Source organism: Takifugu flavidus, chromosome 4 (assembly GCF_003711565.1).
Source record: "Takifugu flavidus isolate HTHZ2018 chromosome 4, ASM371156v2, whole genome shotgun sequence".
In the NCBI taxonomy this organism is placed as follows: domain Eukaryota; kingdom Metazoa; phylum Chordata; class Actinopteri; order Tetraodontiformes; family Tetraodontidae; genus Takifugu; species Takifugu flavidus.
This window is the reverse complement of record NC_079523.1, coordinates 3773885-3801623: the sequence shown is the minus strand read 5'-3', so window position 1 is coordinate 3801623 and position 27739 is coordinate 3773885. Positions and strand designations below refer to the sequence as shown.

Sequence of the window (27739 nt, the reverse complement as noted above, 5' to 3'; positions counted from 1 at the left end):
GGGGAAGGGCCTGACAGCAAGCCCAAGCAGCTGCCCCCTTCTCTCTCACCCCCCCCACGGGAAGACAGCAAGAGGAACCTGATGGAGCTCCGAAGCGAAGGGAAGACTTGAGGGTCTCTCAGCGTGAGGGAGCAGCTCTTCAGAGAGGAGCAGAGTCTGAACGCAAGCCTGCATGTTTGAAAATGAGAGGACGTAGAGAGAGGCGGGGGCAGCAGAGGGTCTGTGCCTGGTGAGACTTCTAGGAGGGGAGAAAGAGGGGTTGTAAGTGGAGAGTGGTGCAAAAAAAAAGTCATCTGGGGTGGATTTCAAGGCAGGGTAGACTCTGGGAGAAGGGCAGAGGGGCGAGGAGCATGAGGGAAGCTTCGACGAGAGGAGCCTTTTCTCAACCATGAAGCCCTGAGAGGAGGAACGGGGGTGGGGGGGCTTGTCCAGGAAGAGTTCTGAAAACCAAGGCGTCCCCGTTGGAAGCATGGGGTGCGTTCACAGCAGCGGAGCTGGGGGGGTGAAGGCACGTGGAAGCGATACTGACACAGGAGTCCACTTCCAGGCAGACCCCAAAGTGCATCCAGAGATTCTTCAGCTTGCTGAGGTGAGTTATTTTTGGGGGGGGGGGGGGTTCTGCTGGCCCAGAGGACTTTTCCCGTTTCAACGAGGGGGAATCTGTGGTCAGCGCTGTAGACTCACTCTGCAGCGTGCTTTTACTTGAAGGCAAAAACACAGACTCCTCATAAAATATTTACTGTCGACATTTGTATCGAAATGCATTTCAGGCGTGCACACGACAACACGCTGGTGTTTGCATGCACGGCGGCGTGCAGACATCGCCATCAAAGCAACGGTGTAAATCCGCAGTTCCTGCTGAGCACCATGGAATCCTGAACCCCGGGGGGAGGGGGGGGGTGTAGGGTGGTTAGATCCACTTATTCATAACATCCCTATTACATCCCGGGGGGGTCAAAGGCCACGAGGAAGTGTTTCATGTTGCTATCTGTTTCTGACCTGCCGCCCGCTTGTCTGCAGGGTCTATTTGGAAACACATTTAGGAGCCACAGAGCAAAACACCAAGTCTCAGGAGGACTTTTATTTTTGCTGCTGGTCCAGCCCCAAGGCCACGCAGAAGAATGTGTGTGTTTGCATGCGTGTGTGTGTGTGTGTGTGTGTGTGTGTGCACTCACATGTCTGAGCAATCACACCGGTGAGCTGTGTGTCACATGAACAACAATGAGCTGACAATACAGCATTATAGAGAAAGGTTTCAGGGCAGAGCGGCGAGGTGTTGCTCTGCAAACATACAACAAAACATTACTCAGATCACATGTGGTTACAAATCCCCTAAAGCCCTCACTGTGTGTGTGTGTGTGCGTGTGTGTGTGTGTGTACGTGTTAGTGAGAGAGAGGCAGAGTGACATCATGCCAGATTGTGATAGCTTCATCCCAACTGAATGGGTGGACTCTGAAAAGTAATAAAATATGTCATACATGAACCTATCCAGAATTTTTTTTTAACAGTGTTTGTAGCCCCCCACCAAACACGCACTCTCCCTCTCTCTCACACACGCACACACACAGTCGTTCGTTCACCTATTTTCATGTCTGTTCGGAGGTGACATCCCCCCACGTATGGAGGTTATAAATAAGTTACCCATACGAGAGCATTCCCCTGGCTTGCCACCTGCTCCCGTCCCTTCCTTGTGTGTGTGTGTGTGTGTGTGTGTGTGTGTGTGTGTGTGTGTGTGTGTGTGTGTGTGTGTGTGTGTGTGTGTGTGTAGGGTGGGGGATGTCTGTCCTGCTCGCTACCATGTCATCACCTTTGAGGTGTCACTGAAAAAACATTCCCGTGGTTCTGTGGCGTCACTATTTGCTGTGTTCTACAGTCAGAGTCTGTGTTGAAGGTTTTTATGGATGTTAAGCTTCAGAGGGACATTCTGAGTCCAGTTGTGTGACTTTGGCACATCAGAAGTCCAGATAGATTCCTCATCATAACAAATAAGGTGTTTGTACTTGACGAAACATGACCGCTCGCAGTAATCCGCGCAGCTACAGCCATGAAGAGATCTTTTATGCCGTTGTTTGGTGCCTGACCCTCTCCTCGAATCCATGTTTTGAGAGGAAGTGCTTCAGCCTCTCGGTGGTGGTCTGAGATACTTGGAGAATGACATCGATGTTGGCTGAGGAAGTCAAACGGGGCGGAGTTCTTAAACGCTGCAACAGTGCTGACAGTCATGGTGGGGGCCTGGGAGATGGGGAGTTTTGCAACCACACAAGTTTTATCCATGGAAGGACATTTTGGACAGTCTCAAACCTCACAGAGTGCTCAAACTAGTACTATTAGTGCCACAGTGATTAAGGATTCCAAATGATGAGGAGGTGTTGCATATCTGTTGTGTTTCCATTGTGTTTTTGGTGCTTTGCTTCACTCTGTGTGTCTCCTAATATGAGAACGAAAGGAAACAGTGGACTGATTTGAAACATGTGAGCTTACTCTTGTTCTGGTAAAACTCAAACTGGCATTTCTGGTATTTGTATGTGTTAAAAGTGTGCATGGGAAATTAGGGAAACCATGACAAGAATGAGAATTTTCACAATGGAATGATTCAAAAACTGAGAACGGAAAACGTCGGTCGTGATTTGCCAGGAGAAGCTGTACTACTGCAACGCTGCCGCCAGGTGGCGACATTGCGCAGTGCTGCATATTAGTTTGACGATCAGGCAAGATGATCGATTGACCTTCGTTTCACTTCTCTTCATCATTCCTTTCCCCTTTCTCAAAAAACCTTCCAACCCTTTCTGTTAAAAGGCCAAACCTGAATTCTTAACGCTAATAATATTAACTAATTGAACCTCCAGGTGATCCCAAGGCAGGGTCATTTAGCTAGAAAAATATTAATATGAAAACATTTTAAACCTAAATGGCAGGTTCACTCTTTCATTTTCTCTGCTCCTCATCCCTCTACTTTGATACACACATTCAGAGTGTGTATTTAAGCAGCGTTCATTCATCAGAACCACAGAGGAGCTGCTCGCTGTCAATAGTCCAGCTGCCTCTGCTGTTTTGATTGGGGGATCAATACACCCATATAACGGCCCTGTGTCCCATCAGCGCCTGCGAGCATCAGCCTAGCCCAAAACAAGCCTGTTTACAAGAGCACAACCTCCAATATCAGACAACCCAAAAGTATTGAAGCACATTTACTGTAAATTTGATTTCAGATTTGTTTTGCTTCCCAAAGATAAAGTCGTTAATTCCAGAAATGTACTTCGCTATGGGTAAATGTACAAATGCAACTGCCGTATTTGTTGTATGTATATATATATTTTTATTTTTATTTTTTTTTTTTTTTAAATTGACTGTCCAACATGAAATCAGTGCTGGAAAGATCTGATTAGTCCTCGGCCCACTGATCACGTGGACAACACAATTCCACGCTTCAGTAGCACCACACACATGCATCATGCGTTTACATATGTGCACATTTGTGGCTCTGCTTGACTGAAGCTTTTTCTTTGAAGTAAAGTGAAGAGATTAATTCTGATGATGGACAGCTGAAGGCGGAACGATGTCACATCATGAGCCAATGCTGAGAAAATAACTGATGATTGGGATAAAACATTATAATGCCATTATTGACTCGACACACCATAAACTCTATGAACCCCATAATGCATACTTTCTATAAAACAAGTCTGTCTTTTTATCTATATCAAAGACAGAACAGAATTGAGTCAAATTGTTCCTTTTGAAAGCAGATTCATGAAATAATAAAGACTAAAGTTACACATTTTTCCCCTTTCTGTGTCAGCTACATCGCTGCAAACCTTTGAATAAATTAACATTTGATTCGTCCGCTTCCCCTTAATTGAGTATAATGGAACTTGTATTTCATGGACACATTTTTAAAACACAATAACGTCTCTGTCTGTGACCCAGATTTAAATGGTAATCCACAGACCGTGTTCTGAGCATCAGCCATGAATAAATGCCTCCTTGCATGGCACAAACTCTCTGGTCTGTGGATTATCTTGAGTGATGGGAGCACAAGTTCTGGAGAAAATGGCTGTTAATCTCTTTTTTTGTGCTTTAGCCACAATTTAGCTCCACAGTAAAGTATGGAAAGTTAGGGATACTCTCCCTTAGAGCTTATTTTAGCTATTTGTGTTGTTATCTAGTGGTTGAAATGCTTTTTGAGGCTCATGATAGTGCATTTTTTACACTGTAAAGATCGGACGTGTCGTCATTCATGTCCGCATTATGTAAGTGCACAAAGCTAAAGGTGGGAGCACATCAAACATTAATCACACGCTCCTCCTCATGAATGATTTAGGCTGCAGAGACTCGTCGTGGATGTTTTGTAGTGGGCCGCGTTTGTGGGAACGACCCGGCCTCATCTCAGAATTTGTTGGGGGAAGTGCGACTCCGGTCCTGGAAAGTCAATAAATAAGTGTTTGTGAGCGCAAATCCGAGCTGGCATTTATGCACAAGGACCTTATTAAAGGTGAATTCAATGCCCCTCCTGTTTGGGGGAAGCCCAGGCAGCGGAAAGAAAAATATACACGCCAGAGCCGAGAAGTGTTTTTTATAACCAGAAAAAAGCTGTAAGGTAACAGCCGTACATACAGGCGCTCTGTTGCTCCTTTAGGAGGAGCTAGCATAATGTCTTATTTCTGGACACTTAAGCAGACGTTTATTGGGAGGACAAATCGCTTCTGTTCACGGTTTTCCACCGAGATTACATTCCAATCCCTTTCGCCGTTAAGTTGGATCTGAAAAATGAAGTCGGCAGCTACTGTTGGTCTGTTTGTATCAGGTTTCCCTTCATCTCCTTCTTTGCTTTGCCCACAGAAGCTCCCGGTTACTGTTTGTGCAGCTGCCACGATGATGGTGCCACCTTTCAGTGATGGGGGGGGGGGGGCTACAACCTCACAGAAAGTCTTTTGTTCGTGCGCTGTCTCTTTAACCGCACACATCCTAGGCAGCAGCAGCAGCAGATAAACTTCCAATATTTCCAACTGCGTATTGTTAAATGCTGTCATAAAAACACGCTGTTGTTGGCTGTGCATCTGAGTGGGGGCGTTCTCACGGCCCAAACACATGCACGTTGGGTCAAATGGAGACTGTAGAAGCACGGCAGTTAAATTACATTTAGCTAAATCGTGACCAGGCAACACCTGCATCTCAACAGTCAACAGAAGGAGACAGAATGAGGACAGAGTAGAGACGAGACAACGGGGGTGGTGAAGTGTGTGGAGTCAGGTGAGCAGGTTCACACCCACAGCAGCCCCACAAACGCTCAAAGGGAGGCAGAAGAGTCCTCTGAGGCACAAAGGCTAGGTCTTCCAGCTCTGCGTGAATTACAGATTCGACATCTACACAAGTCTTTCTGAAATTGGGGGGGGATTTGAGCCAAAACAGTGACCCTCCTGTGTGTCTGCAGCTCGCCAAAGCTGGGACTCACGCCTTCACCGAGAGGAGCTTCAAGAGGAGACAAGTGTGTGGTGTGTGCAAGCAGAGCATCGACAACCTGGGGGCTTTCTGCAAGGGTGAGTCTGCAGCTAAGTCAGGTCAAGATAGGCAGCTGAACACACACACACACACACACACACACACACACACACACACACACACACATCCACTGTCCCCTTACCTCTGGTCTCTTCTCACTGTGTGCAGAGTGCAAGGTGGCAGTACACAAGACGTGTGAAGCCAAGGTAAGACACGTGTCCTCCCTGAACCCCCCCCCCCCCCCCCCAATCATCGGGGCACTGTGCTCCTGGGTCAAGGGGTCTGATGTTAATATGGTGTGAGTCTTGTGTGCAATGACCTAGATGTCTGGTCTCCCCCAACCTGCACATAACCAGGTTGCCATGAGTAATTCAGTCATGTAGCGATGCAGCATGGTGGGGGTCTCCAAGGAGACCTCGCACAAACGCCGGCAAAGAATCGAAGAATCACGAATCGGCGCCTGTTAAATAATCACAGTGTCGCACTGGAGCTGTCTCGGCGCGGGATTGGGGGGGTGACTCCACACAGGGAAACCCCCGTCAGTCCTTTAACCCAGTTAACTAAGTCACTGGGTCCAGCATCATAAGAGCAACCTCACATGAAAGGAATCAGACGAGTGTTTAACACAGAATCAAAACGAGCAGATCTGAATCTACACTAAAGAGATTTGTTTTCAGGGGAAATTAGTAATTTGGGACTCTAAAACCTCAAACTTATTCCAACCTTGATTTTATCCCTCTAACTTTGCCTAATTGACCTATAGGAGGCGCCATCACGATAAACAATGGGTGTTTGATGACTGTGGTGATCAGAAGGTTTGGGGCTCATATTGTCCTTTAATCTGAAGCTCTGAGATATTTCGCTCTATATTATATTTGCCTCTTGTTTATTTATAAGTTAGGAAAGTAATGATGGAGGGAAAGAAGAGACAGAATCTCCCTGTCTGCCTGTGCTCATGTGAGCCCCCAACTCAGAATCTCACACATATAGAACACTGCATGACCCTGCTGTACCTGTGATGCACGCACACACACACACACACACACACACACACACACACACACAAGAGGCATCCATCAGGTCAGCTCACATCCTGTTGAATATACAATTGATAACAGGGTTGCATTCCCTCACCTCATCCTCTCTCTCTCCCACACACACGCACACACACACACACACCACACACATACACACGTACACACACAAAGAGCGATGATGCAGAAATGGGCACTGCCAGCTGTTGTGCCTTAGCAGCAAGCGTTAAAAGAGGATTATTATTTTTGTCGTACTCGTCCCCCTGGTCACCACGGCGATCGCCAAAAACAACTTTCGGCAGCTTCAAGAGAAGCCGGCGCCACGGAAGAGAGTAGACATCATCACACAGGATGATGATCAATCTGGACAGGAGAAGTCTGGGCGGGTAAATATAGAAAATAACAAGAGTGCCGTAGATGCTTGCCAGTCAATGATCTGTGGTGGGACACAAATAAGTGAGAAGCAGCTGGGGAGGCTGTGTGTGCGTGTGTGTGTGTGTGTGTGTGTGCGTGTGTGTGTGTGTGTGTGTGTGTGAGTGAGAGAGAGAGAGACAGAGAGCCCATGTGGTCCCATTTGGGGGAGTATTCATAAAGGAACATAAGGTCAGGGCTGCAAACTGCTGTCTGCTTCATGTCAGTGGTCCATGGTGTATTCCCTCGTCTTCCGCCTTTTTTTGCAGCTCTCTGTCACCATCTTTATTCTTCAGATTCCTTCCCTGAGCTCCACTATTTCTCCACCGCCGCTGCGGCATTCTTTCATCCTTTTAGTCACTCTTCAACTTTTGTTTGCATCTGTAATTCCCTCTAATTCCAGCTGGCCCTTATTTCGCCTCTCTCTGCTGTGCTCTCCCTCTCTCTCTCTCTCTCTCTCCCTCTCTCTCTCTCTCTCCCTCTCTCTCTCCCTCTCTCCATCTAATCGGTGCCCCGAGACTCTGCAGGCCTTCCCAGTGTCTGCATGTGACATATCGTGTCTGTGTTTGAGTGCATGCTGGAGAAACAACTTGCTTTCCAGCCTCTGCGCATATGACGCTGGCACAGTGTTCACTCTGTGTGTGTGTGTGTGTGTGTGTGTGTGTGTGTGTGTGTGTGTGAGTGAGGGGGTGGGGAAGAGAGAGGGAGAGAGAGGGAGAAAGCGAGCAGGAAGCTGCATGACAGACACAGAGTATCCCACTCTACACACAGCGCAGCTTGGAGGCAGTAGGAAAAGGGTGACGCTGCTGAGAGGTACTGTGGAAAAAAAGAAAAATGCTGCAATATTTCTCTGTAAAGCTTTCCTTAGTTGATGATTTTTAACTTTTCGTGCACTCTGCCTTTTTTCCGTGTCACTTCTGAAAGCCTCTTTGCCGCTGGCTCTCTGCTGCATGCTTGTGTTTGCCCAACATTGTTCCATTAAAGCTGGACTCAGGGAGTCATCGGCTCTGCCCAGAAAGAGGATTTAATTTAGGGTGATTAAGGCGAGATCAGAAATCAGAGCCTTCTCTTCTGACCTACTAAATCATCGCAGGTTGAATTTTAGCAGTCGTACGCAGAGAACTCGAGTTTATTTCTAATTTCCTGTCATTCGTCCCAGTTTAAACTGGAAAACTGCTCTGAGCTGAATAGGAGGTGTGAGATTTGGACAGTTCTGACACTTTGAGGGCTGTGCGTCCGTGACCATGTGCTTCCCTGCGTGTGTGGCCGCGGCTGCAGTTATGGATTTACATCGTTTGCACGTGCTGCTCAGTGATGCTGTTTCCCACAGCGGCGATCTGCAGCATCCTTCTGCTTCAAGACAAAAGGATGCTGAACTGTCGACAGAGGTTTGCACTGGAGCAAGAGTGTTGTGGGTTGGATTCCAGATGGGGGCTTTTTGTGTGGATGCATGGATGCATCCTTATTTAGGATCATACCCCCTGGATATTCAGCTAATGTTTCAGGCTATTTTATGAAGTGATAGGGAAGATGGAGTAATGATGGACATTTTTAGATGTCATTTCCATCTCCAACACACTGGAATGCGTGGATTTATCTTCAATTTAAGAAGAATTTAGCCTTTTCAAGACTCGAGACTCTAGGCTGTTTCGACAATTGAGGTGGAGACAGTTTTGGCATTTTAGGGCTTCAGGAAAAACACACGGAAGACAAATATTTTCCTTGATGAAATAAAAAGGCCTTCAAAACACCAGGCTGAGCAATGAAAGACTCTGTAGGAAGGAGAAGTATCGTTGTTTAAGTACGGGTCACATTCAAAAACAGAAAATGACCTAAAATCTTCTAAAATGCCTCAAAAACTGGAATCACAGTCGGTAGACTGATGAAACGGGATAAAAAAAGGTTTCAGAATGATGGAATTGAAGGAACAGAATCACCATGTATCAAACATGCAGGAGAAATGGTCACATACGTGTGTGTGTGCGTGTTGTGTGTGTGTGTGTGGTGTGTGTGTGTGTGTGTGTGTGTGTGTGTGTGTGTGTGTGTGTGATCTCACTGGGGTTTATGGCTGATGTGACTGCTGGCTGAAGCAACCTGGAGGATTCTGAAGAGTCTCTGACCAAGGCTCCTCCACCAGCTTTAGCAGCATCAGTCGCCTGATCTGAACCTCACAGAGAAACTTTATGAAAACTGAAGACCGAAACAGACAAAACATAAGAACCAGAAGAGCAACCGGCGGCAACTACAAAGAGAAACAAAGAAATTCCTTGTAAAACCATTTAAACTAAAAAATAAAAGTCATTTTCATTTGCTTTATGGTCAGACTGCTCCTCTTAGGTTTCTTAGAGATCAGCTCTGGTCTGAAATTGTGGTTTTTGTCCTTACCACCAATCAATGACACTGTTTTACACCAACGCCTGAAAATGGTGGGCGACTGCGGTTGAAAATTTAATTTCCTTTTACTTATCAGCTGACATACTGACATATTTGTATTCAGCTGATAAATCCGGCTCCATCCAGATGGAAGCTGGTTTCGTGGTTATTTAACGCTCACTGTGGCTCCGCACATCAGTCAGGGGGTCAAAACTGGGACAGTCGACCAACAAATATGATGAACTTTTCAATATTTATGCAGGATTTACAAATATTTGGACAGATTGAATCATCTCCTGTCATTGACATTTACAATTACTTGTTCTCCTAAGATTTCCTTGTTTAATGTTCCAGTAATTAGACCGTTCCCATTAACAGATGACGTAAGCAACGACTTTAAAATCAAAGGGTTTGATAGAAGCGGAGGCCCAGACACAAGTGCACCTTTAGCAGGCGGCCACGTGCCGGCGCAGATCTATATTCAGATCTCTCGAAAATATCTCTGTTGCCGCCAGAAAGGCAAGTAAATCTGTCACATGACCGACGGACAAATAAGATAAAATAAGCCGTTAAGTGTGCGAGGGAGTTCTAAAATAAGGAGCTCTATCAAAATAGCTCTGTAGGGTCTCTGTCACCGATCAGCACGTCCAGCTGTTGGCATTTCTCTCTCACTCTTCCTCTCTTCGCCTCCCTTGTTTTAACGTTCCCGTCTTCATTTTCCATCCTCCACGGTCCCCCTCGGTCATCACTCCTGCTTTCATTCCTCAATCATGCTTCCTCTCACTCCGTGTAGCCCTGCGCCCTTTTGTCATCTGATGTTGTTTATTCGGGGGGGGCATACTTGCATCTCATGGCAGGGATGATTGCGTGATTATCCCGTCCCCATGGCGAGCACAAAGACAAACAAAGGGGAGTGGCAGCGGACGGGAGGTCGAGATTAACCGTGCTGATCTCTTGATCTGAGAACTTTAATAGGGAGAGGTGTTGTGGGACGGCTGTGGGAATTCTCCTGAAGCCGAGCAGCTCTGGTGCGCTGGATCGGGAGAAAGCTTCAGAATTCATCCACGTCTCAAACACGAGTGAGTCAGCGGCTCTGGCTGGTCGCACTCTTGGATTTCCTGTAAAAGGGAAAATATTATGCAGGGAGAAAGACATCCACGTGAATACTTGATGGGGGCTTTTTTTTGGACCCTGTGAGGTGTGAATGGCTCCTTCTGTGAGCTGCACTTGAATTTTAGATGAGTTAAGGCGAATGTGATTCTCAGTCAACTGGCTGGTGGTAGCTTACACTCCTCCTCACGAGATGCTGTCTGTTCACTTCACCTCCCGAAACCATAAACGACGGCATAATGAGTGAGCTCTAAATATGCGAGAGTCCAAAAACTCCAGCGTGAGTCTGTCTACAGTTTGGTGGTTCAGTAGCAGGCCGATGAACTGGTGCGTCCACTTTAACAGCCAGTCCCTGCAGGCGGGGACAGGAGTTGTCCCTGGCACCTCAGTAAATGCTGGCTGATGAACAGGACAAACTGAACCAGATGGCTCTGCTCCCAGTGGCTCCAGTGTACAGTCCGCATGCATTAATGAAGAGCCCGAGGCTGGCACTGCTGCCGCACGTGCACACACTCCGCCAGTGGTGTGTTGGTCTATGCGTGCGTGTGCATGTGCGCCTCTAGGTTGACCAGTGCTGACATCCTGTTGCAAATTGCTTCCTGTTGACTCTGGTGTCTTCCTCCTCCTCCTTGTTGCTGCTCCATGTCGGCGCTCTCTGCCTCCAGCTTCAGCCCTGGTTTTATATTGTGGACGTGTGTGTTTGCGTTGTGTCCATCTCCTACTGTTCTTTCCCGGTTCCTATCCACTTTAAGACTATTATTAAACCTATTAAAGAGGGGAATATCCGCCCCCCAGCTGGCTTTGTAACATGTTTGTGAGCACTGAAAGTACCGATTCTGCCTGAACTCCAAAAGAATGTGACAGCCACCATAACTCACGATTCATAACTCAGTCAGATTATAACAACTGCAAACACATGGGACAGTTATTACACAAGACTTTAGCTGGTCGTTAGTTTGTTGAATGTTCTTTATATCATCTCTTTCTTCCTGATTTTCCTCATTCCTCCCTACAATAACATGCTTGTTGTTTTTCCCATCTCACTCCTCCTCAACTCCCGATATTCTCTCCCATGTTGTTGCTGAGTCAGGAAATGTGAACGTTACATAACTACTAATCTAATCTAACTAATGATATAATCTGTGACAGGTGGAATGAATGGATGATGAATGGGAAAGCTTGTAAGAGGGCGGAATGTGCTGGACAACAAGTCAAGTAAATATTGTGTCCTTGAACTTGATGTTGGAGGCAGGAGCAGGATCCTGGGGCTCTAAAGGGATTGGCTGGGTGACTTAGAGCATCTCAAAGATCCGGTCTGCGCCATAAAAACCATGCCTTTCTGACGTCATGACAAGAACTTTAGATAAGGGTGCTGCCACCTTGTGGCGGCGGTTTTATTTGCATAAAATGACGGATTTTCCAGGGAAATAATTGGGGTGGGAGGGGGGCTGGTCTTTACCAAACGTCAGCAATAAATTTCCAGAAAAGGTCAGGCATTAGGATTGAACCTGTAAAGGTTGTTGTGGCTGTTGCTGGTGCTCGGGTTGTCACTCTTAGCTCATTGTAATTAACAGGTATTTGACTTGGTAACCTGTTGCCTAGCGCCTGTCAGCACATGCTGAACCCGGCATCGAGGGCAACTCGGCCGTCAGAGTTCACAGGTCAAACGCTGGCAGGGCGTCACGTGTCAGGGTTTACGAATACAAGCCAGACTGGAATCTTTGAATGTCTTTGCTCATTTGTTCACTTTACATTTGCCAGGTGGTGACTATTTACCAGCAGTTTCTACCAGTTGGTCACTTTAGGGTCAACCAACCTCCTGAAGAGATCTGTTGGGATCTATTTATGGCGTCAACTTCTGTAGCCTGTTTGAATGATGTCAACTTCCCTCCCTTTTCCCCTGTTTATGTGGTTTTGGAAATTCAGCGTACAGGGACTGCAGGCCACATGTAGAGTCTTCCTCTTGCCAGTAAACTTCCCACGTCTCGATCCTCCTCTCTGGTGTTCAGGGGGGTGCGGGGAAACAATAGTTTTATTGAGCATGTCTGCTTGCTAAATGTTGACTCAGCAGAATAAAAACAAACCGTGTGCAAGAAAATGACATCAGGTTCTCTATATTTCTACTGATGGTCAACAAAGTTTTACTTCATATCACGTTCAGCTGGTGTGTTAAAGTGTGTGTTCGCGGTCATGAACCCATTAGTTATTATTTAAACCAGCTGTTGCAGATGACGGAGGGAAAGAGAGAAGAAATACCGACTGTCCTCATCGTCTCCTGCTCTTTATCACCATTCCATCATCTGCGCTGCTGCACAGCGACCAAAAACTTTAAAGCAAATCCATGTTTTGTGTGTTTTTGTGGACTTTAGTCATTTTGTGGGGTCCAACCATCTTTATTGGGCCTAGCTTTTGGGCAGTGCAACTGTAATTTTAGGTTGAACACTTTACTATAAGGGTTAATTTGACTTGTTCCAACCATGTGCTTTTATTTTCCAGGTGAGACCTACCTGTACTTCTGTACTGGACCTGGTGAGTGTGTGAATTCATTAGTAGACGTCTTCAACATTTTATATTCTGCAGTTCGTCCTTTAGTAATTCTGGTTGTTCCCCAGCACGGTTCCATTAAATCCACACCACAGAAGAAGAGAAGCTCCATAACAAGGTAATGAAAAGTCCCACGTTTACAGTCAAATAAACAGTTATGAATGAAAGATTTGAGGTGCCCTGACTCAATAATACCTGCAGGAGTAAAAGCGCAGATCAAATGATGGAGCATGTGATGGAGCGGCACTATGACTTCGACCTCACCTACATCACAGAGAGGATCATCTCCGTCTTCTTCCTTCCGGACCTGGAGGAGCAGCGTTACTGCAGAAATCTGCAGGAGGTGGCGTCCATGCTCAAATCCAAACACCAGGACAAGTTCTTGGTCAGTCACGAAACTGAAAAACACCATCCATTTAAAGTCAGAACGTTTCAAATGAGCTATTTTACATGAAAATAAATTAACATCAATAACATAATTTTGTAATCTGCTATTATTTTCTATTCCAGGTACAGTATAATACATATTTGTGATCTTGTAAAATGCCATTGTGTTTTTCAGCTGCTAAATTTGTCAGAAAAGAGACACGACATAACTAGAGTCAACCCAAAGGTACCAGAATCTGTAGCTCGGGCACGTGAACAATGATCGCCAGATGCTTACCGCCGTTCTTTTCCTGCGCCTCAGGTGCAGGACTACGGCTGGCCTGATCTTCACGCCCCACCTCTGGACAGGATTTGCGCTGTGTGTAAAGCAATGGAGACCTGGCTGATGTCCGACCCCCATAATGTGGTGGTTCTTCACTGCAGGGTCGGTCCAGCTCCTGCATCCACAGAAATAAAACAGCTGGAGAAGGCTTTGTGTAGTAATGATGAGCTGTGTCCTGACAGGGAAACAAAGGGAAGACGGGGGTCATCGTGGCAGCCTACATGCACTACAGCAAGATATCAGCTGGGTAATCTTCATCACATCTACACTTAACACCAGTTAGACTAATAAGGTTTAGTTATTTGGGTATAAAAGTGCAAAATCATCACTTTTGTGTCCACAGAGCGGACCAGGCGCTCACTACTCTAGCAATGAGGAAGTTCTGCGAAGACAAAGTCTCGTCTTCCTTACAGCCCTCTCAGAACAGGTTTGGCCATCTTATTTCCCCCCTCCTGAAATGCTTCATGTCCAGCTGGCCTCATCTCATCATGTCTCATCTTCAGGTACATCTACTACTTCGGTGGTTTGCTCTCTGGTAACATCAAAATGAACAGCAGTCCACTGTTCCTCCATCAGATTCTCATTCCATCACTACCAAACTTCCAGGCAGGAGGTGGTCAGTTTCATGCAAACTAGCTCATGTTTTCTTTAATTGTCAAGTTTGACCTAACGGCGTTTAGTAAAACATGTCATTTCTCTTCATCTGGATGTGTAGGTTTCTTCCCTTTCCTGAAGATTTACCAGTCTCTGCAGCTGGTGTACACCTCAGGCATCTAGTAAGTCCCTCAGCATTCTTACTTCCATTTCCATCTCTGAGATGAGCGATACATGAAAGCCTCTTATTTTACAAATAAAACAAAATAAACAAGGTGCCATTCGATCCAGTTTCATGCCGTCCATTTTCCTATACCATCTACAGTCCAGCCACTCTTCCTTCTCCTGTCCAGCTGACAGATATTGTCTATACAGTCCCCTGCCAGTGTTTAGGTGTCCGCTGGCCTCTGCTTAGATTAAATTTGATGTTGTTTATCTCTGTTTTAACCAAACTGAAACGTGTTTTGACTGGTTTATGTATGTTTTGAGCTGTTGGAGCTGTGTTTTCCATTGTGTGGTTGTGTGTCTAGTGATCCACAGAGTTCCAGGGCAAGAAAGCTGTGTGTGACAATGGAACCAGCACTTTTATTAAAAGGGGACATTTTGGTAGGAAAACGTTCCATACACGCTACATCACTGTAATTCATCCCTTATGAGACTGCCAGTGTGAAATGGCTGCAGCATCCATGATTGCTGTGCCCACGTCTGCAGGTGAAGTGCTACCATCGTAGGAGTCAGTCTGCAGAGAGAGAGGTGGTGTTCAGAGTTCAGTTCCACACGTGCACTGTTCACGGAGCCCAGCTGTGGTTTGGGAAGACAGAACTGGACGTGGCATGCACAGGTACGAGAACGGGGCTCATATATCGACGCAGAGAAGCAGTGTAAAAGTAGCAAGTGCTTTCAAGTAAACATAATGTCAACAAGGAAAGTTCCTGTTGTATACAGTATTTTTACTACTTCCTTGAAATGGTTTATAGAAGTGTATAATTTAAGAGGCACTTTCTTCTCAGATCTGGATCGGTTCCGATGAAGCAGAAATGCTTGCACACAGGTCACGATTCAGAAAAATTTACTCTTAAGTGCTATATCCCCATGCATGCATTCCATAAATAATGAATATAACACACACTTATGCACTAAAGTAAAAGGAAAATTGATTTTAGATCCAGTTTTGGAAAAGTTCTGCTCTAATTCCTTTGTGCGTACTGAGAGCAATATCGTTTGTTGACTTTGCTATTTTGGTGTGACACATAACGTTTTCTTGTGACTGTTTTTATTAGTCTCTGTTGTTATGGTGACGGGTTATTTTAGTCATTGCCTTCATGCTGTTCTCTCTGTAGATGACAGGTTCCCTCCAGATGCTACAGTCGAGTTTAGCTTCTCCAGCGGGCCTGAAAAAACCAAAGGTGGACATTATCTATTCTCTGTCCCTCTGTATACGTCTGGGGATCAGCTGTTGATTTATAATTTATGTATTAAAAATTTCTCTCTGAGGTCGAGAAGAGCGCAGGAGCGACACTTCCATCAAAGTGGACTATAACACTTTAGACCCTGTGGTGCGGTGGGATTCTTATGAGAATTTCAACCTGCACCACCAAGACAGCATTGAAAGTAAGAACTTCATAAACACAATTTTTTTTAAAAAAAAGGTTGGTTGTAAATGTAAATCCAGCATCTGAGTGAACTCTCTCCTCGATGCTACCAGATATTTCTCATACCAAGGGGCCTCTAGATGGGAGTCTGTATGCCCAAGTGAGGAAGCGCCGTGGGCCGGGCTCGACCACCTCAGCACCACCCAACGGGTGCCTCACCAGCAGCCCCACTGTCAAGCCTCAAACTCTTAACCTCCCCCAGGCTCTCACCCATCCTTCTGAAACAAACCGCTCCTCATTCCCCTCCAGCAAACTGGAAGACCCTTCCCTTTCTATAATCTGCCCCCAGAGGGAAATCTACAACTCCCCGTCAAAGAGTGGAGACATTGGAGCAAAAGAGAAACACAGAGGAGCAGAAAAAGATCGAGAGACGGATATTTTGGATGACCCCTCGAGTCCCGGTCCCCTGAGACGGGAGTCCTCGTGCTGCGGGCGAGCGGGTACGAAGTGCGGAGACATCAGATGGGTGAGAGAGCGAGAGCCCTGCCTTTCCGGCGCTCATTGTCTCAGTCGATGCAGCAGCATTAAAAACCATCCAAAAAGCCAAACTCTGCCAGCTTTACCCACCAAACCGGTGTCCCCGCCCACTCACATGGACCTCTGCCATCGACACAGTGTCCATCCTCTACCAGAGCTACCGTGGGAGTATCCACCTCCACCCCCACCCCTGCCCTGTCTGCTTCGGCCCTTTTACCCCTTTTCTACCTCTGAGCAAAACCACCCTCACAGCCACACCCTCCCGGGTTCAAACAGACTCTGTGCTGGGGAGGAAGGTCATGTCTTCCATTATTCCGGCCACAGCCCAGCTTCTCATCTGTCCCACCAGTCTCTACCATCCAGCCCTTACAGAGAAATGTTCTTTAACCCTCCGACTCCATCTTCTGGCTGCCCGTGTCGAGAGTGTTTCAACGGGCGGGAACACCAGCCAGCGCTAGTCAGAACATTCCACCCGCTGCATCCCGACCAACTGGAGGGCGCAAACTGGTCTCAAGGAACTGGGCCTCAACCAAGACAAGCCCCGGCTTTGTGGGAAAGTGAAAATCAGTGGGAGTTGTCCAGGGAGGCGGAAATCTGCCGGTGCAAACCAGCCATGCCAATATTTCACATGGGCCACCCCTCAAATCACAGCCAAATGCCAGAGCATCCTAGATACGGCATCACGGCCCATCCAGGCTATCCCACCACCCACTCGCTGATCGATGTGCCGGATGGCACCAGTAGTGGATACCAAACTCCCCCACAGGCCCGCCACCCCTGTCCCTGCTCCTCCTACCAGTCGTCCCCAGTCGAGAGCCATGAGAGCCGGGGTTACGTCTCAGGGTACCACTCTGGATCTGCATCACCTCTGCCCACAAACACCCCTTCTCCTGTGAGAAGCAGACTGCCTGAATCTTGTTCAGTGTCTAAAGACCACCCTCACACAGAGCAAAACAAAGGTGAATGACGGATAAATGACATCTGGTTTTTAGGTTAAGATTACACATTTTTAATGTGTCTCATGGTCCTTTTAAATCTCCTCCTTTTCTAAAGTAGAAAACAGGACAGCTGATGTGGAGGCCAACCACTCCCAGGCTCCAGAGACTAAACCAATATCTAATGGCCAGTCAAGCGCCCGTGGACTGGATTCTGAGCACGACTACACAGTGATCGGTGGCAGCAGTCCCACAAAGACAGAAGACAGGTGGGTGACAATAATAATTCTCATTAAAGGAAAATAGAGAACGTTAGGTCTTTTTTATTTCTTTTCCACAGTGTGACTCCAGATAGCTCTTCTCAAGGTAAAGAAAGCTCCACCCATCGAGACTGCGGCACAGATACCATCACCACACCAGTACCAAAGCAAACCCCAAATTCAAACACTTCTGTGGACTCCACACAACCGTCAAGGGACAGACTGAACCATGTCAGTAAAGCACCTGCAGACAGGCTCACGGGAGGCTCAGACCGATCGAACCCATTACAGACTTCAAACTACGCAACCGTCTTCATCACTCCAGTCCAAGTGCAGCTGAATGGATCTGCTCTTCCACGCGATGGCCAGTCTGACAGCAACAGAGGTGCAACCAAGAACCCTTCAGTGAGCCTCAGTTCCAGTCCTGCCACCACTTCACCAAATTCTCCTCTTGGCTCATTAGACCTCCAGTCCTCTCCTGACAGAACCACATCAGGAGCCGAGGTAGCAGCACAGAGACTGACGCCAGATGGAGACAGCACCGCCGACACCAAACCACCGTCGCCCGTGCCTGACGGGTACCACACGCCAACCTTCCCTTTAGCATCTTATTACTACCCGTTGCTGAACGTCCCCCGGGTTCCGTACACTGGGTACACCGCAGTCACCATCCCCGTCAACCAGCCACCTCTTCCCGAGAAGAAACGACTGTCGGCCATTCCAGGATCCGCTCAGGGACACAACTCTCTGCTCCGAGCGTCCTCTGCTCCCTCACAAACACACCACGTTACATTCTCCTCCCCAGTTGGAGAGCAGAACTGGGGGTCTACACAGCATAGCAGTAGGGAGGAGGCAGACATCAGGGTGAATGCTAAGTTTGTCCAGGACAGCTCCAAGTTCTGGTACAAACCAGGCATCTCCAGAGACCAAGGTGAGGGTTCTCATAAAGACAACTGCTCTAGAATTGTTAGAAAATGCTTGGTGAGATGGGTAAGAATCATCGACATTCTAGTTTTTAATATTTTACCCCCTTTTTTTTCTCCTAATGATTCAACTCTAGCCATCGCTGTTTTGAAGGACAAGGAACCAGGAACTTTCCTCATCAGGGACAGCAACTCCTTCCAGGGGGCCTATGGCCTGGCCCTCAAGGTGGCCACGCCCCCTCCTAATGCCAACATCATTGGTGGCAAAGGTCTCCATCTTTTTAAACCGCTTTAACAGCATGCCTGCGTTGACAACATGCAGAAATCTTTGTCACCACATATGTTTGAGGCATTATCTTTGTCACACGACTGCTTGAAGCAACGTCCAAATTCCAGGCGATGTTTTGATGTTCCTTTCAGTATCCTCCTCTGTAGCAGGACCTTCTGTTTTCTTTTGATCTGTTCACGCTCCCCTCTCCCTGTTCCTGTGTTGACTCCCAGGAGATCCACTGGAACAGCTGGTGAGACACTTCCTCATTGAGACAGGACCACGGGGAGTGAAGATCAAGGGCTGTCAGAACGAGTCCTATTTCGGTCAGTTTATACAGGAAACGCAACCGAATGCTCGACCACATCTTTTGAATCTGCTCAAACACTCTCCGTGATCCTGTCTGTGCTGCATTCACATCTGCTTTCTTGCCTTTTTAAGGTAGTTTATCTGCCCTGGTGTACCAACATTCAATCACTCCCATCTCTCTACCATGTGCACTGCGGATCCCAGAAAAAGGTTGAGTTTTCGTCCTCTGTGTCGACTGTTGTTGTTGTCTTCATTCCTCAAAACGAACCTTTGTTTTTCTGATGATGGATGACTGCTGTTTCAGACCTGGTTGGGGAACTCCAGGAGATAAAGAGCACAACCAGCACCAGCACAGCGGCCGACCTCCTCAAACAAGGAGCAGGTTGGACCTTGATGTGTTGAGACTTTGATATGCAAATGCTGCTGTTCTTCAGCTCATGTTTACACTCATTGGTGTTTTCCCTCCTCAACAAGCCTGCAATGTGCTCTACCTGAACTCCGTGGAAACCGAATGTCTGACGGGACCCGAGGCGGTTTCCAAGGCAACCAAATGTACCCTGGCTCTGAATCCACGCCCAGCAGCGACGGTGGTGCATTTCAAAGTGTCTGCACAGGGAATCACGCTAACGGACAACAAGAGAAGGTACAGCTGCGAATCAACGTGTTTCGGTGAAAGCGAAATAACCAACGTGTCTGTAGACGTCACATTTTAAATACGCGAACGCCATCAGGTTGTTTTTCAGGAGACACTACCCAGTCAGCAGCGTGACGTTCAGCAGTCTTGACCCTCAAGACCAGAGGTCAGTCTGTTTAATCAAACTTTATTGCTAATGAAAGTGTCTTTGTTGGGAGAAGTGGTGCATCTGTGCATCTGCCTGGATTTCAAATATTTAAATTATTGGGCTTGCTTGCATGCTTTTGTTGTCTGATAAGGCTGATGTGGCTTGTCTGTAAGAAACTCTCCATGACTTTCTTTTGTCTTTGTGCCTCTATCCGTGCACCCATGCTTCAGGTGGATTAGTTCTGATAGCACGCCAAGCAAGTAAGTGCTTGCAACATGCACATTTGTTTTTTTTTCTTTTCAAAGTCATATAGTCAACCACTAAAATGGGCAGGACTTTGCATGGCACTAAATCATCCAAGTTTGAACTTATTGAGACAAAACTTGCAGCTTTTCCTCATTTTCTGGGCTCATTTTCTCCCGCAGGATGTTTGGCTTCGTGGCGCGGCGGGCGGGCAGCACCACGGAGAACGTGTGTCACCTGTTTGCAGAGATGGACCCCGAGCAGCCCGCTGTGGCCATCGTCAACTTCATCAACAAAGTCATGCTGGGGCCTCAGCTGCACAGATGAGGCCTCATCTGCCCTCAATGGAGTTGCTATGCGTTCAGTATCATCTTTTTAAAGCTGTTTTAGATGTTTTTGACCACCGTGCTTGGCTGTTTCCATGAATTCAGCCTTGGTGATTATTTACAGTGTGAACGGAGGGGAGGCGCTTCAATAAACCAAAGACTGACTGAGAACGTTGCCAAATGACATTGATATAAAAGAGGATCTTAATCCATGTGTTATTATTTATTTTTTACAGTTAAATAAGAAAATATGTCAAATAAATAGTCCCTCAAAAAGGCATGAAACATAACATTTTGTTGTTAAACTACCATTTTAGATGTGAAGGAGTTCCTCTGCAGCATATCACAGCATGGGTGAGAAGGATCATATAATCCAGGTAAAGAACAAAAAGAAAGACCATAATCCACAAATACATTTAGTATTATGGCACAATATGTACAAGACACTTTAAACATATGAACTCACCATCATAATTAGGACCTAGATTCACTCCCCTCCTAAAGAGTTCAGAAAAACGGACCTTTCTTTTAGACTTTGGTGTTTTTCAATTTAAAGGTACAATGTTGAAGATTAATAATGATTAAGAAGTTGTTTCCCTATAATTTGCCATTATTTTGTATGACACATTTTGCATACTCCTCACCATGTTTTTATATGAATATTTATATAAATATATTGTTGCTCCAGCATATTTCTGCAAAAAGCCTGTTTCATTTGCCTGGAATGGACAAACAGCACTGAATTTTTACTTTTATATTACTCATTGCTATAGTTAATCATTTAAACTAAAATGTTAAATTCCAGTGCCAGTTTCTAAATATATGTATGAACAACAAACCTCTGGCCTGGAAATATTTAAGGCTGCAGTTGTGGGAAAATCCGGTTTATTCCTCACAAGGCACAAAGCTTCTCTGACGCTCTTCACAAGGCCTCTTTGGCTGGCGAACTAGAAATAACGCTGATAATAAAGTAGAAGAATACATCAAAGTTGCCATGGCGGCAAAAGGAGAGAGTCACGTTTTAAGCTGTGTTTAAGACTATTCAGGACTTTAAGCTATGGGAGGAAGTAAAGTCATGGAAGTAGTAATGAAAGAAAGAAGTTAAGGTTGGGGGAGTAAAAGGGGGGTTAATAGATGCACATTTGGAACTGTTTTTAGGGCGTAGTGATGCAAGAATCATCTTATACCATTTGAAATATAAAACTTATAGACAGAAAAAGAAGAAGTAACACTTAAAAAGACATGACCATTTTCCAACAATAGCTGAAAACACAGTGGAGTGAAGAGAAAACAGCTCCTGAAGAAAATCTTTGCATATCAGAGAAGTCTTTGTCCTCTCGTTTCCTCCTTAATTTTCTAATTTGGGTTCATGAGCAACAGCTTCAGAAATGAGTCTCATTTCAAGCCAAAGACTTCATCATTGTGTAAAATATAATCAATATTTGCTTTGTACTCATGCTTCTGTATGTCGGGGTGTTCATGTAAATGTGTTTTATATAACCAAAAACAGTATTGCAATGACTTATAAGCACAAGTGTTATTTTTTCAGTATGGATTTTTATGTAAGAAGTAATATATTTTAGCTCTGAGGTGGCGAAAAGAATATCGTGTTACACAAATTTTAAGTAATAAAATGAATGAAATCATATGACTGTGCCGTGTTCCATCATTATTACTAGGTGTTCCAGCATCCCCGCTACCTTTAATGGAGGATTTTGAACTTAAAAATAACTACAGTTAACCAGCACCAGTAGTGTAGCGTATATACTGTATATAGGCGGTGCTAATATTTCTTGAAACGTTTAATTAACATCCATTCATAGCTTTCCAAATTATTTTGCTAAAAAACAAGACAAATGGTGAAAGTCTTTCTACTATCAAAATACCACAAAACCCTACCTATTCTCAGCATTTACAGTAAATTTTCATATACTATAGTGCAGAAAGGGTTGTTCTCTTTAAAGGTAACTATGTCATCATGCTCTGCATATTCTGGATGGCTCTGGATCATCTATGCTGCAGAGGGTTATAAATAATATATCCATTTGTGGTGACATCACCATTGTCACATAATTGGCAAAATGATGCAGATGCCATAAATCAGAAGAAGCACCAACATGCAGTATTTTATTTTAGTGGACGTCTCATAATATATGAACAAAAGACTAGCCAATATTTTACCGCAACTCTAGTTGCAACTCTAGTCTTCAATAATGCAAATGGCTACTGATTAATTACTCGACGTATGCAGTCGTTTGAGCCATAACTGGATTTTACTATATTCTGCTGTAAATGAACTCTCCCTTGATATTCAAGCATGTGACATTAAATGGACACGGTCGAATAAAAAGGACGAGGTCCCACCGAGATTTGAACTCGGATCGCTGGATTCAAAGTCCAGAGTGCTAACCATTACACCATGGGACCTGTTACGCATAATAGGTCTTAACTGCCATTTTGATTATAATATATGACCATATCCACTGAAATGCAATCATTTTTATTGTTTATTTACTGTGAAGATTTTTACAAGCAGGACGTTGAATTAACAGTCACCAATGTTTAGCTACTTCATGCTAAATGCAATTTCTGCAACGCAGCTCTTGTATAGCAAATGGACGGCAGCGCCGTCAGTATGGGAACAGGCAGCTTATTTCTTGCTCGTTAACAAAATAGGAATTTAAATTTAACCTGATGCAGTTGTTCTAAAATGCGACCCGTGGAGTCTGTCAGCTATTAATCGCTTTACTGTAAGTTAGCCATTAGCTAGATGTGATCCGAGCAGGATTCTATAACGACGGTTTGCTTTCAAAATAAAATCTCTCGTTAGAAAAATTATGTTTTGCTTCAGTGAATTTCACTGATTCACGTTAATAATTATCAAAAACAGTAAGCTAATTCAATACAATTATCACATTACATTTTTATCTATTTATTTCAGCGCACGGTGATTCGTTCTTGCACTGATCTATTTTATTTTGAAAAATGTTGTAGGTTTCTACCGTGACGTAGGGGAGCGAAGGACCAGCTGGTATTCCTCATCTTTCCAGAAGGGGGAATTAGAGGGACTTAAACTGTAGCTGCTCTGTGGTGGAGTCACTTATTCCTATTACAACTACCAACAACAATGTAGAGAGCAGCAGGACCACAGTAGCGTTTTTCAAGATTTTCTTTTGCTGAATGAAAAAACGTTGATTCCCAGTGCATCTATAAACTTTTACACGTAGTTCCTGTAACAAATACAATAACAATACGGCATGTTTTCAATAAATCATGTTATTATTATGCTATACCAAGTCCAAGAACTGTCCAAGACAGCTTCCAGTCCCTCTTGCTTTGATCTTCTGAGAAACTATGTAAAGAAAAATAATTGCTTCACTGTAAATATTTGGAGATAACGTATAAAACAACTGCGCAAGTTTAATTTAGCTCTAAAATTTCAGTTAAAGTTGCTTCTCAGCTCATTTTGGTCTGGTAAAAGACAACTGTGGATGGAATAAATATTGGTCCGACATTGTGAAATCCAAAAAGCCCCCAAAAAAACAATGAAAGTTGGAAGAAAATGATCTGAACCGGCCACCTCGCAAAATTTTGAGTCTCTTTAAGTTTTTGTTTTTTCAAAAGGTTAAGACTATTGTTCGCGGTTTGAGATGAGCCCGAGTTTGGATTGTGTGGTCCTCCTCCAAATGTCTCCTGTGGTGCATTTCTTGGAGCGTCGGTCATCTGATGCCGGTGAGAAACTGTGTCGTTTACATCACCTTCTGCTCAGTATACAGTCCATACTGCAGCTGCGATGGAGCGAAAGTCCAGCTGCAGCACAGCTAAGACATGAAATAGACGGAGCAGTGGGAGCTTCTGGAGTCAAGCTGAATGTAAACAAAAGAAAAAGAAAGTGTAGACTGCCTTCACTTGATGTCAACAATGATTCTGCCGCTTCCTTCACATTCACAACTAGCTTAGGTGGTGAAGCCACATGTGCCCTTGTGTGCTCACGTGTGTGACCATTAAAAAGCTGACTAAATCTTAAGTGACTGTGTTTTGATAAGGACTCGTGTATTATTAAGTCTATAAACTGTTTGCACAAGCATCTAGGAGGGTTTTATTGAAACAGTCTATGGTGCCCTTGGCAACCTGCTCAAACTGAGGCTGTGTTTTGTGTCCATCACTGCCTGGGTGCTCGGGACAAGAGTTGTAAAAGCCATAATTCACCATCAGACTGCCATTAAGTCCTGGATGCCCTTGCACCTGGTGCTCATATTCCTCTGTTTTATTTTAGAAGTTCCTTGTTCTATCTTGCTTACAATTCCCCTCTGAACGACTTCCTGTGCGGCTTTTGGACCGATCTTCTGGAATCTGCCTCTACCTGTATGCTGGGTTTGAGAATACATTTTTGAACTCAGCTGATTCTTTCGACATGTCTGCACTTGGGGCAACAACATCTGTCTCCAGTGTTTGTTGCACACATGTTCATGAGAAGCACAGTTCACAAATGGACTTTTAACTGTCATTCTTAAGCCCTGTCTGTTCATCTCCCTTCTCTGTACTTTTCCCACTGATTTTGAGTTCGTGCTTGACACCCTCTATGTGGAGATGATAAAAGATTTTGTATATTCTGATCTGTGTTTCTGTCCCTCACCCTGTGTTTAGCATACTTGGATGTGGGCACTTCTGTAAACGTTTTGCTGACAGGCTAACCGCCACTGGCAGGCTGCGCCCACAGTTCCGTGTGAAAATGATTTACGCTGTTCTCTCTTTCTTCATGAAGTTGCCGCACCAATTGCCCAGTCATCTCCTTTCTTTTATTTTAATTTAGTTTAGTTCATGAAGCATTCATGAAGCTGTTCACTCTGAGCTGCAGCTCTATAATGACATATTACTGGTTGTTCTCTCCTCTGCTGCTGTTTCTTATGGGTTTAAAAACTGCTGCCATTTGAAGCTCCGACGGTCTCTCTGAGACATTCCCAGTAATGAATCATTAGTTATTTGTCAGTGGTATTCTCCTACTTTCCACGTGGCCAGCCGATTATCTCCCAGTGTAATCTCAGGGTCTCATTCTCTATCCTGTTCATCTTCGTTGTGCTTTTGTTGCTGGCCTATATTATATACTTATCTCAAAAAAACTAACACATGTTCCTCAAAGCACTTTCATTCAGGCCCTGACAGACATCTCATTATACAGTTTTTTCCAGCACTCCTTATGACTGTAAGTATCTGTGCCGGTTTTGAGGTTAGGAATGAACCATTTTAAGTAAAGAAGAGGGGGAGGGAGTGCTTGGAAGTACAGGGGCCTTTGGGATGTTTATAATTTTCTATTAAAATATCTTAAATGCGTACTACAAATCTTTTAGAAATACGTACATAAATATTCAGAATAGTTTTAGAGGGTTGTTTCTGCGTGAATGTGTGTGGTCTTTTGAATCAAATAAAAGCTAAAAGTGAGACGAGTCTGTCTATAAGGCATGTGACAGTAAGTGCTCTGTTACTATGTGAGGTATTTAAGTCTCTGCCCCAGTGCCATGAATACTAATTGCAATAGTTTTTAGTAGTAGGTCAAGTGTTCTGATTTATAATTTCCACTTTACAGATTTCCACACACCGAGGCCAGCCTGCCCGTGAGAGGCCAGAGCATGCAGGGACACAAAATGGCTGGAGCAAGGAGCATTTCTGACACGAGTCTTGCACAGCCAAATAAATCCCAGTTAGCTGAACGGCTCGATCCACTGCCGGTGCCAGACTTGGAGACCTTCCAAGCCACAGGACAAGGATCAACTCTCCATGGGCATGAACCTAACACCCACAACTTTACTAAAAGTTACACATGAATCAAACGTTAACAGGCTTACGACATGCGTCTAAGGGTGTCGGAGAGTCGGGAGAGGTTGATTCTTATAAGAGAGAACACAGAACTGTTGAACTTTGACCATGGGTAACTTTATGACACAGTCCTAAATGTTGAGTACACTTTAACCAGCAAATTTGGAAATGTCTGGAGTGGAAGTGAAGGCAGCATCAGGAGAGTAATAAAAAAAAACTGACAGGCAGAAAACAACGTTCTGTGCTGTGATAGTTACAAAAGGGAACATGAGGAACTCACATTTTAAAATATTACAAGAGCGTGTTCAGTACCATTGTTTGCTTAGGTTTCATCTTTTTGATTCCCGTTTTCCAATCCATTTACAAATTGGCCTACAATCAAGTTAAGTACCCGGGCATACCACAGTTTAATTTTTATGTTTAAAACTTACAGACAAGAATAAGACAATAGGATAGCGTAAACAGATGCGCGCACAACAAGCCTTAAACCACGCATTTTAACAAAATGATACCTGCTTGTAAAGGCTTTGTTTGGTGGTTTCAACAGCCCGAGCTGGGTACAATGCACAAAATGAACATCAACTTGAAAAGGGAATGTGCGATGTACACAAAAGGACCAGGGCTGTTTTATTTATAACGTATTTTTCTCATATCTACCTTGGAAAACAAAACCATTAGGCAAAGCGGGGAAGGGATATGGGACCGGATGAGGCCCTCTCCTCTCGCCATCGTATCTGTCGCTTTAAGCCTGTTTACATTACAGACACACCCCTGACCTTCACCGAGACCCCCTGTCTTGGCCCCACCACATCTGCAGAGGCTCAAAAGTTGCCGCAGCAATAACCCTAACCCCATTTAATGCACGCCATAACTTCAACCCTACACCACACGTGCAATAGGAATTTGTCACAATAGCACAACCTAAATACACATTTTATTAAAGTAGAGTGTCTATTATATGCTAGAGTTGTATAAACACTTCGTGTTGGCATACTCAAACATCTCTCATGCACCGCAAATCTAGGCTATGGCCGAATTTACATGCAGGAGGATCGCTCCCCAGCCTACCACTGTACTGCAGAGTAGACACACCCCTCCGACGCGCACGCCTCACTGCACACATTTGCAACGTGTCAAAGACATAATGAAGGATAATTCACGCAATTAAAGACTGGGGACCAGCAGCACGCACGGCTTTATGTTAGACGCCGACAAGGACCGAGACGTTAGAAACAGGCGGGCACGGAGATCCGTCGCCGCAGAAACAAAGGGGGTCCGTTTTAAGAAAGAACCGCGACCTCAACGGGGCGAAATTTCATTGAGCGAGCCAGCGCACCGTATCTAGTGTTGGCGCGGTAATCCCCGCGCTGGGTGTCCGTTAATACGGGGATCAGAGGCAAAACAATGTTCCTTTAAACCTCACGCGGTCAAAGTTGTTTACCTCCTCGTTACCCGTGACGTCACGACACACCCCT

General features: G+C 45.1%; 2 protein-coding genes and 1 non-coding gene across 9 annotated transcripts in view; 1 reads left to right on the top strand and 2 right to left on the bottom strand.

The window, feature by feature from the left end:
• LOC130524361 (intermediate filament protein ON3-like) overlaps positions 1-3542 on the bottom strand; it is a 39262-nt gene extending 35720 nt beyond the window's left edge. The window contains exon 1 of the mRNA XM_057030437.1: positions 3537-3542. The gene's annotated coding sequence lies outside the window, so the exon portion shown is untranslated. The remainder of the gene's footprint in view (positions 1-3536) is intronic.
• Positions 52-22098, top strand: LOC130524357 (tensin-2-like). 7 transcript variants are annotated; one of them, XM_057030414.1, is made up of 28 exons: positions 53-589; positions 5433-5538; positions 5669-5706; positions 12925-12957; positions 13041-13090; positions 13174-13357; positions 13535-13585; positions 13661-13783; positions 13864-13928; positions 14025-14108; positions 14185-14297; positions 14397-14457; positions 14806-14881; positions 14987-15116; positions 15616-15681; positions 15770-15886; positions 15981-17363; positions 17458-17608; positions 17680-17984; positions 18063-18530; positions 18660-18791; positions 19024-19116; positions 19232-19309; positions 19404-19481; positions 19574-19742; positions 19831-19899; positions 20112-20141; positions 20307-22098. In XM_057030414.1, the coding sequence occupies exons 1-28, from the start codon at positions 470-472 to the stop codon at positions 20449-20451; spliced, it is 4518 nt and encodes a 1505-aa protein (XP_056886394.1). In that variant the 5' UTR covers positions 53-469; the 3' UTR covers positions 20452-22098. The 7 variants fall into 7 exon arrangements, with proteins under 7 accessions (XP_056886391.1, XP_056886392.1, XP_056886389.1 ...); XM_057030411.1 differs by having other exon boundaries at positions 52-589; positions 14185-14294; positions 17680-18530; XM_057030412.1 differs by having other exon boundaries at positions 52-589; positions 17461-17608; positions 17680-18530.
• A 707-nt stretch (positions 22099-22805) lies between these two features.
• trnaq-uug (transfer RNA glutamine (anticodon UUG)) lies at positions 22806-22877 on the bottom strand. Its single transcript has one exon. It is a non-coding gene; the product is annotated as a tRNA-Gln (tRNA).
• Between the last annotated feature and the right edge of the window lie 4862 nt (positions 22878-27739).

Bases quoted from the DNA above. Each gene is read 5' to 3' on its own strand.
- LOC130524357 (XM_057030409.1), top strand. From the start codon at position 470: ATGGGGTGCGTTCACAGCAGCGGAGCTGGGGGGGTGAAGGCACGTGGA. The intron at 5,539-5,668 runs GTGAGTCTGCAG...CACTGTGTGCAG, and splicing joins CCTGGGGGCTTTCTGCAAGG to AGTGCAAGGTGGCAGTACAC. The intron at 17,609-17,679 runs GTGGGTGACAAT...TCTTTTCCACAG, and splicing joins CCCACAAAGACAGAAGACAG to TGTGACTCCAGATAGCTCTT.